General features: G+C 37.0%; 2 protein-coding genes across 3 annotated transcripts in view; both read left to right on the top strand.

Moving 5' to 3' along the window:
- Positions 1–6,054, top strand: part of LOC118274564 (double C2-like domain-containing protein beta) — a 60,794-nt gene extending 54,740 nt beyond the window's left edge. Inside the window, exons 6-9 of one of the 2 annotated variants that reach the window (XM_050697073.1) lie at positions 1,055–1,409; positions 1,672–1,813; positions 4,078–4,311; positions 4,879–6,054. In XM_050697073.1, the coding sequence (XP_050553030.1) occupies positions 1,055–1,409; positions 1,672–1,813; positions 4,078–4,311; positions 4,879–5,176 (1,029 nt within the window). In that variant the 3' untranslated portion in view covers positions 5,177–6,054. Of the gene's footprint in view, positions 1–1,054; positions 1,410–1,668; positions 1,814–4,077; positions 4,312–4,878 lie in introns of both variants that reach the window. The other variant, XM_035592129.2, reaches the window with a different exon arrangement.
- A 357-nt stretch (positions 6,055–6,411) lies between these two features.
- LOC118274563 (SH3 domain-containing protein Dlish) lies at positions 6,412–14,799 on the top strand. Its single transcript, XM_035592128.2, has 7 exons — positions 6,412–6,600; positions 7,437–7,630; positions 8,135–8,322; positions 9,012–9,178; positions 9,539–9,637; positions 12,480–12,640; positions 13,244–14,799. The coding sequence occupies exons 1-7, from the start codon at positions 6,552–6,554 to the stop codon at positions 13,406–13,408; spliced, it is 1,023 nt and encodes a 340-aa protein (XP_035448021.1). The 5' UTR covers positions 6,412–6,551; the 3' UTR covers positions 13,409–14,799.
- The last annotated feature ends 3 nt before the right edge of the window (positions 14,800–14,802 follow it).

Below are 14,802 nucleotides of genomic sequence, written 5' to 3'. Positions count from 1 at the left end.
GTATTTTTGTAAACGCACCCACGACACATGTTAAATCCTAATTAGGTACTGTCACACCATTGGACATTCAATATTTGATAGCTGCAGTGATGGGACAAAATAATATCTTCCTATATTTGAGTAGTATGTTTGCCATTAGATTCATGAATGGTTGTTACATGTAACAGCCTTGTATTTCATACCTTCATAGCACAAACACCCCTACATCTCCCCCTATTATTAGCATATGCAAATAAGAGCTAAAATCGCTTAACCTAGTACAAGCCAGCCGTAAAGTAACGCAGGACATTTTATATGCAAATCAGGTTATGCAGCCAAGCGAAAATGTATCCAGGCCGCATACGCTAACTTCACTTTAAGAAATTCCATTATTCATGGGGTTAATGACCTTTGTTACATAGTGACATTTTCTTTGTTTACTTAATAATGGTTCATTAAACCTAACCTAATTACAACATGTTGCAATGAATAGCAATATTCAGGAATTTTCATAAAACCATCTTAAGTTGACCTGTCTGAAGTACGCTACAAGTGTAGCTATCTCTGTCGTTCATCGGCATTCGTGTATAATGACGTCTTGCTCTCGTTGTTAATGTCAAACTTCAGAGAGATCTAGTTATAATGGTTGAAACGTAATTATTTCGTCAACAGAATAGCAAAGTATTTAATACTTTCAAAGACCGTTATTTATAAACGAGAAGAGATGATTTGAATTTTGATTAAAGAACGCCTTTAGAACAAAGGCGTGGACCTTTTATAGGATATATTTTATAAGACTCACTTATTATTGCCCAAGTTAAATACCAACGTACAGAAGAAACACAATGCTAGCTAGCTAGCAAACCACACCTGATCCGGAGCTGCGGACTACCTAGCGGGTTTACCGGGGCTCCGGCCGGAAAAGCAGGAGTAGGAACGGGGTGGTTTTTAGTCAGTAAGAGTCACTCCATCTCGCCCCACCCAAGTCGGGAGAAGTCGTTGGATGATTTTCCCCCCTTAAAAAAAGCTAGCCAGCAAAGCTAAAACCAAATTAATGCTACTTTCTTAATTCCAGGACACCCACTACGAATGGAGCGAAACAGACATCCTATCACACGGCTTCAGTGGACTCAGTCTGCATCGACAGGACAGCCTAACACAAAGACCGCTAGCATCCCTAAAAAGGACAGGCAGTAAAGGCAGTGCCTACAGCCTTCGAAGCATGAGAAAAGAGATGCCTAAACCGACCACCCAAATTGAGAGACCCCCTACGATACCTGACGCTGGATTTGGGACCCTAGAAATTAAATTGGCGTATGAGAATGCGACCTCGTCATTGGCTGTTACTGTGTTAAGAGCTAGGGGTCTGATCGGGATGGATATGACTGGATTGTCTGATCCGTTTTGCAGATTGGAGGTTTTGCCTAGAGGTGAGTTGGAAAAGTGTCTGTATATTAACTGTTTTGGGGTTTTAATTACCCAGTGAAAGATTAAATCCTGGATTTAATTGGTATTAAAGTCTTAGTCCTGATAATTCTGTATAACTTTTGACACGAAGGTAAAGAAAAGTGGCATTATTATTACGTCTTCCATGATAATTAATTCTTTGAACATTTCATGTTGAATATTATTGTAATAGATAATATATTTAACTCAAATAAGATTAAAAATATCATTTTCTTCTTCCAGAAGGATCCTACTCCAACAGACTACGAACTAAAACAGTTCACAAAACGAAGAACCCGGAGTTCAACGAGACGCTGCATTTCTTCGGCATCACTGAGTCGGACCTCGCTGTCAAATCGCTGGAGATCGTGCTGTTTGATGATGACAGGTGAGGGACTAAGCAAACTTGATAATCATAATAATTTTTGCGATACTGAATTATAAGTAGGTTGGTATATGCGAAGGACGAACACTGCGATATGGTATAAACCAGTAAACGAACATAAGGATCTTATATTAACCAATCACCGCCGCCCATGGACACCCGAAACACCATAGTCGGTGGTGAAAAAAGGCCCCAAAGGTTGCCCCAAAAGGTTGCCCAAAAGGTTGCTTGCCCCTAAGGAATCTCAGGGTTGTTCGGGAATCGGAGATTAGGAAAGGGGTTACCTCACTCACACAACGAAACACAACGCAAGTTGTTTCACGTCGGTTTTCTGTGTGTCCGTGGTATCACTCCGGCACATTCGTGCCGAAACTTGGCTCTCCCACACTGAATACGTCTCATTGTTCAAAATTAAATTTGTCTTAGAGTATTTTCGTAATAGTTTTATCTATTCTATCTAAGGGCTTGCAATAAATAAAATTACATAAAGGATAAGGTAATAAGCAGTTCAAACACGTATCTCTCTTATTAAAGCAGTTTGTGAGAGGACTTAAATCATGTTCAGTGGTAGGAAATTGGTAGGCTGCAGACTACATAGCGGGTTTACCGGGGCTCTGGCTCGAAAAGCAGGAGTAGGAACGGGGTGATTTTTATTCTGTGTCTGATGGCTCTTTGAGGCCCGCGCGGATCGCAACGCGCCGCACTCAGTAAGAGACTGACACTCCTTCTGGCCTCTCCCAAGGCGGAAGAAGTCATTGGATGCTGTTCCCCCTTTCAAAAAAGTGGTTGGTTATTCACTTTGAAATGAAAATAGACTCATAATACTAATCAGGCTTTCAGACATACCTATAAATAAAGGCCAAACATACAGTATAGTCACATATTAAAGAAATATATAAAACTAGAAGTATCTGGAACATAAAGCGTGGGTAGTTTCAGCTCTAGTACCGGTGACATGTAGCTTATCAAGTAAAGTTGGGTTCGGTAAACTTAGTGCGACGTGTTTCGTGTAATCAAGTGAGTGCTTAGAGAAAAACGAGTAAGAACCAACATCCTTGCGAGTTCAATGCTTTTAGACGGTGATACGAGTGAAATAAATACTTGTAAGATAGTTTGTTTCAAATCTACTAATCTTATTTAGGTAATGATTACCTAACGTCGAACGTGAGAGGGGTAAAGAAATTATTAAATGTAGGTAAAGGAAATAAATTGAATCGAAATCAATTTAGTAGCACTGCAAACTATATCAAACTACTAGGTGTTTTCGGTAGAGTTGAAATGAAAAAGGTATTCACTTATTTCGTTTTAAAACCGCATTTTATGGAACAGTGACAGATTTTAGTATCAAAATAGGCGCACGGTTGACGCGATAGCTGGGCAACCGGCTGCCACACAATGTGTAGCGGGTTGGATCCACAAATTGTTTTTTCGGGTCTGAGTGTCATGTGTATGTCAACTTGTATGTTTGTAAACGCACCCACAAAACAGGAGACAATCCTAGTATGTGGCAACGTTTTGTATGAAAACAAAAAAAAAGTGAAATAAAAAATAATTGAATCTCTATAAATGCTTTACGATTACAAATGCCCTATTCCTATTGAGCAGGACACTTGATACTCCAACGAAGGTACTTATTGAATGTAATGCCAGCTCATCCATGAGAAACTGGGTCAAACACTAAACACACTCCATTTTCCCGCTCTGAAAACTTCGGACATGCGTAGGTACCTAATCGGGAAACAGTACACTTAACTATTGGGTGATATAGAACAAAGCAGTTTTGTTTTATTTTCGCAAATTGGAAATTGCTACCTATAAAGTAATTTTGGTTAAAAGGCTTTCTTCTGCTATCTTTACCGACTTTTCTTGTACTTCATGGGGGGCCAATAAGGTTTAACCTTTCGTCTGCGGGTATATGAGACAACAATAGAATACACATTGTGTCTCGCACTGATCAGTGTTTCAGCATACGACGGGTTAACAGTACTCTCATGTATCTAATTGGGGTAAACTGGCCATAACTTACGAAATGTTAAAAATTGGACCAATATTCTCGGATGAGAAAATTACGCGTCTGTGACTCTTCCGGTGTTGCGGGTGTCCATGGGGCTGATCGCTTACCATCAGGTGACCCATCTGCTCATTTGCCCCCTATTCCATGCAATAATATGAAGTCAACCTCTTGTTTAGCCGTTTAGTTTGATCTCCTGACTCCTGACTGACAGCGAACCCTTGTATAAAACATCATTGCTTTTTTTTAATTTCAGATACGGCTGCGATGAAATGGGATCTGCAACAGTAGCGCTGCGGGAATGCGCGAAGTCTCCAGCTCAGTTGCGCCTGGCCTTGTCAGGATCATCAGGTGCAGAGCCTACTGGGCCCAGGATACTGCTGGCTCTGTGCTATAGCACGAAGAGGAGGGCGCTGGTGGTGACCATCTGCCGTGGTGCTGATCTTCCGCCGCAAGACAGCAATGGCTATTCCGATCCATTTGTTAAATTGTAAGTTTAATTATACCTATAGGTAACTCAAACTCAAATCATTTATTGCATTCACGTGTAGGTACTAGATAATATAAGATATTACATTAGCAGATTCGTTTCAACATGAAACCTGGTTAGGGCACAGCAACATACATACAATAAGCATCAAGTCAGTTGGTATTCCAAGCAAATGTGATAAGTAGGATAAGTAGGTATTCCACAACAGAAAATATTTGATTCATCTTACTGGACTGACATGTCATTTCTTTAGTTTCCCCGAAAAGGACGCTATGGGCTGAAATGAAATTTTATTTCAATATTTTCATCTAAAAATACCTGACAACTTTGCTCAATCAACCCTATGTAATAGATTTTATTTATCTTATCTCGAGGACCCTCACCCTCTTTATACATAGAAATGCGGTCTATGCGTGGGACTTTATGTCAATACAATCTCAACTCAATTGGAAACTTCACTCATTTTGTAATGTAATGTGAAATACGTACCAAGTACCAACCCGCCATTTTTTATTAAACTTAATTAATTATAACAATAATCTCTCATATACCCTTTTCTTTTTCCAGGCATTTGGATCCCGACCCTTATCACAAGAAGCACAAAACATCGATTAAATGGCGAAACTTAAATCCAGTTTGGAATGAAGAATTTCTTTTCGAAACTCGTCCCACGGAACTTTCCCGCCAAAATTTGACATTGACAGTTTGGGACAAAGACTATGGTAAGCCCAATGACTTTTTGGGCAGTCTTGTTTTAGGAGCGAGTTCTAAAGGAAGGAGGTTGAAACACTGGATGGATTGTATAAAGTTTCCTGATCACCGTCACGAATCCTGGCACTCCTTGACAGATACCCAACATCTATAAGCTATTAAATATTATTATGTAAAAAACTGTGTCAAAAGTACGTAGCAAACTCTACCTATACATAGCTATGGCCGTTATTTTACTATAGGTATGTAGTTTCCAATGAAAAATGGCCAGCCAATATCATTCTAATACCGCATCGTTGTTCAATCATCATCGACAATAGCTAAATGTGATTATAATATTTTTCTGAATATAAATAAACGTCAAATATTTTTAAATTCGTATGAAATGAAAGCACCAAAACAAGAAAGAATGAAATATTTTCTTAAATGGTTTTTGTAATTAAATACAAGAAGAGTTGAGAGCTTCGAAGCAAAAGGGTGCTTGATGAACATTGTATTGTAAATAAAATTATTTAAAAAACATAAATATTTACGTAAAAATACATACTTATTAGAAATCTGTTCATAGAATAAATCTCAGTTTCAAAATGTCTAAATGTGCGAACGAACTTTTAGGTACTTTCGAAAGTGTTGCTACATAAAATATTTAGATAAAAAAATGTTAAATCTACTTAATATTTAGAAAACTTTTTGGGTACTATACATTTCTATACAGGTAAACTACAAAATATATAAATTATTGCATGTTGCGTAGATAGAAACTGTTAATCAATGAATGTATAGATTAAAAATATTGATGATGTATTTACCTACTTAGTTAAGTTTGAATAAAATCGAATATCCATATTTAAAGTTAGTGTTAAAATTAAAAGTTGTTGAAAGTAATTTCTGTGTATTTTTGTACTTTGCTGTTCCGGTTTGCATGTGCCAAATGTATCTTTGAAATTTAGATTAAGCTGACGACTGCCTTTATATCATAATATTCATGTACCTACCTAAATATACTGTGAAATAAAGACTTTCGAAAATAAACGTTGTCTTGATATTTTTATTCTTTTTCAAAGTTCACACTATTCGTTTCATATTTTCTATGCTACTTTGCTACCCTAAGTACCTACTTACCTTCCTAGATATTATCATATTAAACAAAACACATAACATGTCATGTAGCTAAACAATGGCGCGATTACATCTGTCACATAAAACTTAAATTATTTGAAAAAGTACTGAAAATTAGATACCATTAGTAATTGTGTACAGCTAAAAATAATTTCTTATTTAAAAATTAAGGCATTCATAATAATTTATTAAGATTTCTCTCTAAATAAATTTAATAATGTGCAGGTAACGAAACGCATTACCAGAACTTACGACGACGCAGTAACGAAACGTTAAAAAAAGTTGTTTTGTGAACTTTTTTGACATGTAGGAAATCGTGAGAAAATCGTATTTTATTCAAAGTAGTGACTACAACCTGTTGAATTTAATGTTTTTATCTTAGTTATGTGTTAATTTGAGTTTGTTACAACATGGCGTTTCTGTGTCCAGTCAGAATTAGAAGGGGGAAGAAGAAGAAATGTAAGTATCGAGCTTTCATTGGGAACTTTTCAAGTCAATGACCTCAGACTTTCTATATAATTATAAATATATAAAACTAGTAATTTCATCCTGTTTCACCTGACAACATGTATGACCAATACCCTTGACCGTGAGAACCTCAATTATATGTATTGTTCGTAATTGGCAAATAAAAAAAAAACTTAATCAACCATAGATGCAAAAAGCTTTTGGGTGATTCAGAACTTACGTTTTTTTAAGCAAATGTTAATTTTATCAAACTTTATGAATTAATTATGATAAAATAATGTTGCTGATATAAGTATTATGATTCACAGGTTAATATAACTTGTTCAAACTTTTAATTCATGCTTAGTTTATAACTTCAATTATCTATCATGAAGAATCCTTGGGATGCTAGTTTAATACGAAATTACACACTGGCAGTATAGTTGACAATCCTGTATTGGAAACTCAGTTGGCATTCTTAAAGAAAGAAAAAAAATACTACTTAATAACAGAATAATTTGAAATTCTTACATAATTTTTTGGATAGATACAGCCACTATACTACATTTCATTGAAAACTGTTTAAAAACTTCTAAAAGAGAATGACAGTCTTTTTATTTACTGTATTATTAATTTCTAACCAGAAAAGTAACCATCGATAGACTATCCAGATTAGTTTTATTTGGGTTTGTCTACTAGTATCCCAAAGTCCCAGCTTAAATAATGCATATGTAAATTATTCATCAATTAAAAGCACCCTTGTATCTAAAGATAAATCTAGGTACAAAATAAGTTAGTAAAAGATGGAACGGAATACTTTTCAACAACTACATCTATCCTCATTCCAGCTAGCAGTGGAGACTCAGACAAGGACCTGTCCCGTCCTGGCTCCGGCCTGAGCCCAGGCATGGGCCGTATCACAGGCTCGGCTAGTATAGAGACTCTAGTGAGGGTCGGCATAGAGAAGGAGCATGGACTTAGTCCCGACTCTAAGATGGTGGTGCTACATGACTTCACGCCTTGTGTCGATGATGAGTTGGAGGTGAGGGTTTAGGTTTTATTTTATAAAATGTAGAAATATTATCAGCATGCTTGTGCATGAAACAGTTTATTACTGCATGTTGCAAGTAAGCCTTCTGCGACATGCTATTCCAGATTATAAATACTTTACATACTACTTTTTTTTAAAGAGCAAAAAATTGAGTTTCTTGCTCGTTCTTCTCCATTCGGAACCTCACTGACGGACAGACTGACAGACTATTATTTATTTCTTTCTTAGTTGATGTTTTAAAAGTACCTAAGCATTGTTTGTTTAATTGGAATAAATGATTTTGACTTCGATTTTGACTATGCCAAACTACTGCAAGTTGAAAAATAATATGAATAATCACTAACACAATTATTAAACTCAAGATCTCTAGTCTGCTAACAGTTTATCAAATAAAGAGTTTCAAAGGACCAAAGAGAGTAAAAAAAAAGTGTATAAAATAAAAAAATAACAAAATAACTCATTTCAACATTTTACTAAACTCTTTCATATTTCCAGGTGAAACGCGGTCAGATAGTGAACGTGCTGTACCGGGAGAACGACTGGGTGTACGTGATAGTGGCGGAGTCCCGGCGCGAGGGCTTCATACCACACTCGTACTGCGCCCCCTGCGAGCCACACGACCTCAAGAAGAAATTGCCCAGGAGTCGCTCACCCACTGATTTAGCGCATCGAGATGTTTCACAGTGAGTACCTAAAACTGGACGATATAAATATTCAAATCTGTTTGTTACATACAGTTAATATTTAAATAACTGACTCGAGCAAAGACGAAATTTCGGTAGAAATGCAAATCTTAGCATTGTTACTAAAATTGATGTCCTTTATGTAACTTTTTCACTAATTTCTACGTAATCTATTGACAGAAGTTTACATATTTGTAAAGCTCTGTCACAGAAAATGCCAACTAAAGTAGTGCTTAAATGCTTGTGTTATGAAAGGGCTATTTACGGACTGCTTAAAGTAGACAGGATTAACTGCTTCAAACTACGACTGCGTAGTAAACTATGTATAGACTTGTACGTAGATAAATACGTACGAGTTGTCAATGGCAGCCTCAAGCTCTTAACTGCATGAGCGATCCGTGTAAGTAAATCACTGGGTAACTCCTCGAACAATCCGTGTATGGTGGCTCTAAGTGTCCTGAAAACCGTACGAAAAGCGGAAAAAACATTTTTTGTTACTATACAGAAAAGCTTTATCAAACCATAATTTTCTATCTTTCTGTCTTTGTCTTTTTTTATATCCCTTTCGACATTTTTGACCACAACGCGCGTTTTAAGCCAAACGGACGTACATATTATTATATGCTGCAAACAGTGAAATCACAAACCTTCTACTTTACCAATCAACATTGTACACAAACTCTCCACAGACTATCAGTATCGGACGGGGTGACGAACGACGGGCACTCGGAGCTGGGCAGCGAGGGAGAAGCCTGTCCGTTCAGCAAGGATCCCTCCGGACGATACGTGGTGCTCTATACGTTCACTGCGAGAGACGAGAATGATGTCGATGTGGAACGCGGGGAGTTCGTTACCGGTGAGTCATTGATATAGTGTTGTAAGATTTGTACGTTTATGTCACACATCAACAATTATTTATTGATGTGATTCCGATTTCATTTTACAATATTTCTGTTGCCTTAGTACGAGTTTGTTTTACGTTAAGCGCAATCGAACAGAGAGCGCGTTCGGCCCTCTGATTGGTTGGTTTATTCAAGCCGGCCAATCAGAGCTCCAAACGCGCTCCATCCCGATTACTTTCTAGTTTCGAGTACTGAATGGCCGGCTCGATTGAACCAACCAATCAGCGCCTAACGCGAAAAGCCGAAAAAACCCAGTAATACTTCTCAGTAATAGTAATACTTAGCTAACAATGACTGATATGTTATGTTCACAGTACTAAACAGAGAGGACCCCGACTGGTACTGGATAGTGCGGAGTGACGGACAGGAGGGATTCATACCCTCCGGCTTCGTCTACCCAGCTGTAGTACAAGGTAAGATTGTACAAAGTTTGAGAGAATGCCTCTTACTTCTCAAAAGTTAACATTTATGTCCATATATAATATATCGAGGCCTTTTTATTACCCGACTGCCAAGGAAGGGTTATGTTTTTCGCGCGTATCTTGTATGTATGAGCCTAATATTCTTTATTACCTCATTTCTTCGAAACGGCTTGATGGATTTCGACAATCAGGGTATCGTTGGATTCGTCTAAATTACCCAAGTGTTCTTAGATATGTGACGTAAAACAAAAACCAACATGGCGGCCGTGAGGCGCCCTAGATAGGAGTAAAAAAAAAAAATTTTTTTTTATTTGCTACAATATGGGTATCAAATTAAAGAGCTCATCATGAGGATTCCAAAATGGTATATCACTGACATATAGAAAAAAAAATACTATGTGCAATTATGTTCTTTATTATCCAAACTAAATACTCGTATAGGTACTACGCGACGCGATTGACTAGCGGTGTCTGAACTTAAAAGTGAAAAGTGATAATAAAAGTATGTCTTAACTAAATTATTTACAATGAATTTATTTATAAATAAAGGACTAGCGACCCGCCCTCGCTTTGCTGAACGTTAAATAAGGAATCTATCTCCATAGTCGTTTACCTATAGCCCATGCGACGCGTCAACTGTAAATACCTTTTTTTGTCTAAAACTAGTAGAAATTTTGAAACAGTGTAAATAGCAAATTTTATCTTCATTTAATGTAGAAAATTAATAGACTATTTAAAAGGATAAGGATTAATACTATTACGGACAAAAACCCCTCACAATAAAAGATCCAAAAAAAAATTATTAAATAGTCCACACGACGAAAATTCTTTTAAAGAATTAGACCGTTTACGAAATTTGTAAATAGTAAATTTTACTGCCCTTAATCCTTCTTCTTTTTCTAATTCCTTTACTCTCTTTGTGTTACGCAATCAATCTAAAATAAGTGGATCGACGTGTGTTATTTTTTTATTATCTTGGTATTGGAAGTAGTTCTCTCGTGTCGCGGGCGAAATCTTGAGAAACACATAGCCGTATTATAACTAACTAAAAAGTGTTAAATAAAAATAAATAAATTTAAAAAATTAAAATACCCGACTGCATAAAAAACACTTTAAATAAAAACTGAAAAGTAAAAAACAAGCTTAGTCTAAAAGTGTAGATAGCAATGCTATTACCACAAAATTAAATAATTTCATAATCAATACACAAAAAATAATAATCTTATGCGAAACATAATTGAGTGTAACAGTCGGGACCCATTAAATAAACTAGACTAATATCATTCAATATGGGTCCCGACTGTTGCATTAATTATTGTAGATTAGACCACAATGTCTGAACCTCTAGTTACTTATGCCTTCTAGACTTCAAAATCAACTAATAAATGACATTTTTTTTAAATATCATACCACACTAAGATTTGCTCCTGTGTCGTTTACAAACATACAAGTTCACATACACAAGATATCCACACACGAAACAACAATTTGTAGTTCATCTAGAGTATTTCCGTGCGAGAATTGAATCCCCTACACGTTACAAAGTAGCCGGTTGCCGTACCGCACTAACTATGCAGTCTATGTATAATGATAAATGATACCTATTTACGCAACGCAACGTCACGCCTTTTATCCCCGAAGGGGTAGGCAGAGGTGCACATTACGGCACCTAATGTTATAAATGACTAGCTTTCCGCCCGCGGCTTCGCCCACGTGTAATTCGTGTTAACGTGTTTAAGTATTTGCGTCTGATAGTCATCATCCCATGTGAATGAGCTGATGATGGAAGGTACAACTCCTCAACGGTTAGGAGTTGAAAGAAAATTCTTACGAAGTTATACGTACATGTGAGGCTATTAGGTTGACCTGATAATAAAAAGTAAATCTCATTAACGTTAAGAATTTAGGTGAAAATGGATGCGGACAAATTTCGTCTCTTCACTTGTTTCCTTTTAGCTGTTTGTATGGGTAGTGTTAACACAAAACAGGGATTTAAAGGCGTGATGTTATTAATGTTATGCATGTATGTACATAATTATGTATGTTAAAGAGACGACTGAAAGTTGTCATACAAAGTCTTTTTTTTTAAGGATGGGAAATCATCAAATGACCTCTCCCGCTCTGGGTGGAACGGAAGGGAGTGTCAGACTTTTACTGACTAAAACCCACCTCGTTCCTTCAGTTGCCCTTTGCGTTCCGGGCCACGGTATCTCGTTAGAACTTTCCCGCAGCCCCGGCTCAGTTTATCCCGTTTCCCCCCTTGGGGGTTGACATTTAAAAAATCCCTTCTTAGTGCTCACTTATGTTACTAAAGGAACCTCTGTTCAAAATCTCAGACTCCTATACCGAGCGGTTTCGGCTGTGCGTTAATAAATCAGTCACCCAATCGCACCCCTAAATCACGATTGGAGGGTAGTTTGAAAAAACTTATAATGTCAAACATATTTACTTGCCTATGTACGTGTTCATGCCAAGTTTCAAGTTTATAAACCCAAGGAATAAGATTTTTCATAGAAACGTTTTTACCCCTTTTCCCCCCTTGGGGGTTGAATTTCCAAAAATCCTTTCTTAGTGCTCCCCTACATATCCCAAGGAACCTACATTCCAAATTTCAGCTGTCTACGACCAGTAGTTTCGACTGTGCGTTGTCTGTCAGTCAGTCAGTCAGTCACTCAGTAACGGAAGAGTTTTATATATATAGATATTTATTATTGCAAATCGGTTACAATGTAACTATATTACACGTCATTCTCTTAAATAAATAGATGAGGATCTAATAACTAAATACAACATCTAAATAACTATAGAACATAATTATCTTCATTGCTTCCAGCAAGTCCACAAGACACGACGCAGCCAGTGCTGTCCCCCGCGACCAACAACAACAACACGTCGGTGCAGTCCGTCCTCAACAACTCCAAGCTCAGTGCGCCCGCGCAGGACAGCGACGGGCGGTACCACGGCACTGAACTAGTCATGCTATACGATTATAAGGTACTGTACTAAGTGATATTTTTACTAAAATAACTGAATTGTTATTCAACAACAAGAAAAATACTGGCACTGTTACCAAACAATCGCAAATAACGAAATCTTTAAATGGGCTATTCATTGTTTTATTCGTGCATTTTTTATGGAAGTGTCAGTAAATGAGAACATGGATCACCTAATGGTAAGCAGTTAGCGCCACCCATTAACATTTGTAACACTAGAGGAGTTACAAATGTTATATCAAGTTGTAACTCCAGTAACCTCACTCACATGTCAAACGACGGAACACAACACAAGCGTTATTTCACTTTAGCACGTAAATGGCAAAAAGATGACATTACTTTCAATACTTGCATCTTTCTAAACCTTATTTCTTTCAAATTTTATTATGAAGCTAGCCCCAGTTTCATGGAGCTGCGGACTACCTAGCGGGTTTACCGGTGCTCCGGCTCGAAAAGCAGGAGAAGGAACGGGATGGTTTTTAGTCAGTAAGAGTCTGGCACTCCCTCTCGCCTCGCCCAAAGTGGGAGAAGTCATTGGATGATTTTCCCCCTCAAAAAAAAAGCCCCAGTTTCATGTCTTATCTATTTATATTGAATTCCCCAGGCGCAGGCCCCGGACGACCTGTCGGTGAAGCGCGGCGAGTGGGTGTACGCGGACCTGACGCAGCAGACGGTGGAGGGCTGGCTGTGGGCCCACGCGCCCAAGTCGCGCCGCTCCGGGTTCATCCCCACCGCCTACGCCAGGGCGCCGCATACCACCTCACTCTGATGCAAGATCAAGGTGTAATTTGTGTGTTGTAGTAATTGATCATGTAATTGTGACTGTGCTGACAAAAAACAGTCAATAGTGAATCTATAATATAAAAATAAGTCGGGTTTTCCTTCCTGACGCTATAACTCCAGAATGCACGAACCGATTTCCACGGTATTGCATTCGTTGGAAAGGTCTCGGGCTCCGTGAGGTTTAAAGCAAAGAAAACTAAAAAAAAAAAAAAAAACAAGAAAAGAGCAGGTGGCGAAACGGAGTTCGCTGGGTTTGCTAGTGTAATATAAAAATAAGACGGGTTTTCCTTCCTGACGCTATAACTCCAGAACGTACGAACCAATTTTCACGGTATTCCATTCGTGAGAAAGGTCTCGGGCTCCATGAGGTTTGTAGCTAATAAAATTCAAGAGAAAAACAGGAAATTATTCAAGAGTTAAATCCTAACTCAAGCAAAGTATTAGCGGGGTTTTTACCCCTTTATTAAAGGTACTCTTAACATAACTGGTACACTTCACAGTGTGAATGTGGGTTCATTTCTGTCTATCTGTTGGAAGATTGCCAGGCTTTATGATTATACTTATTAACAGTTCACATTTGATATGATCGATTACTGCAGTATATGAAGTCGGTAAAAATACCTATTGATGTTATGTGCCAAGTGTTTGAAAAACTTCTGATTACTTCTATTTTAACTTTAGACAATGTTGTACTTAATTGTTTTAATGAATTCAAAACTATTTCCAATTCTTCAATGCGACGATAATAATGCAGGTAAAATATGGGAAAGTAAATTAGACGGAAATAGCACTTATTTCTATTAAGCTAAAAATACGAAAGTTGATAAACACAAACAGGGTGATTAACTTTCTTTTTAAAAGTGGATTGAGTTTTTTTTTACTGAGGAAACTAGCTAATCAAGTAATTAATTAGCCAAGAATTTTGCCTGTCTTGCCAATCTACATAAATAACTTAGTTCTACTATAAAAAGGTAGTAGTAGTTATAATTTGAAATCTAACTATAAAAACGTGTTTCTTTAGGTAGAATCCATTTCCTTTGAAATGTAGGTATTGTAATCAAAGAATGGTAAATGGAATTTTATCCTATATTTTACCTGCATTATATTCTTATATTCCTTAGCCTAACGCCATATTCTATGTAAATTATAGTACATAAGTCTTCCTTTAATGTTAAGTATATAAGTACATTCCAATAATTTTAATATGAAATCGCTCTATATACTCGAAAATAATGTGTTTTTTGTAAAATATACTCCGTCCAAATTCGACTGATGTTCAGAATACGCTTTATATTTTTATATGAATATTTTTAATTGTAAGTTTTGTATGTAATTTATACATTAATTACTTATTATTAATAAAATGGTTTTAAACTATTT

The sequence above is a fragment of the Spodoptera frugiperda genome, chromosome 11 (assembly GCF_023101765.2).
Source record: "Spodoptera frugiperda isolate SF20-4 chromosome 11, AGI-APGP_CSIRO_Sfru_2.0, whole genome shotgun sequence".
NCBI lineage: Eukaryota > Metazoa > Arthropoda > Insecta > Lepidoptera > Noctuidae > Spodoptera > Spodoptera frugiperda.
This window is presented reverse-complemented; position numbering and strand designations above follow the sequence as displayed.

What these genes read in the sequence shown, in the direction of transcription:
- LOC118274563 (XM_035592128.2), top strand. Translation starts at nt 6,552, where the DNA reads ATGGCGTTTCTGTGTCCAGTCAGAATTAGAAGGGGGAAGAAGAAGAAA. An exon ending in GTGTCGATGATGAGTTGGAG is followed by an intron (nt 7,631 to 8,134) that starts GTGAGGGTTTAG and finishes TCATATTTCCAG; the next exon opens with GTGAAACGCGGTCAGATAGT. An exon ending in GCGCATCGAGATGTTTCACA is followed by an intron (nt 8,323 to 9,011) that starts GTGAGTACCTAA and finishes AACTCTCCACAG; the next exon opens with ACTATCAGTATCGGACGGGG.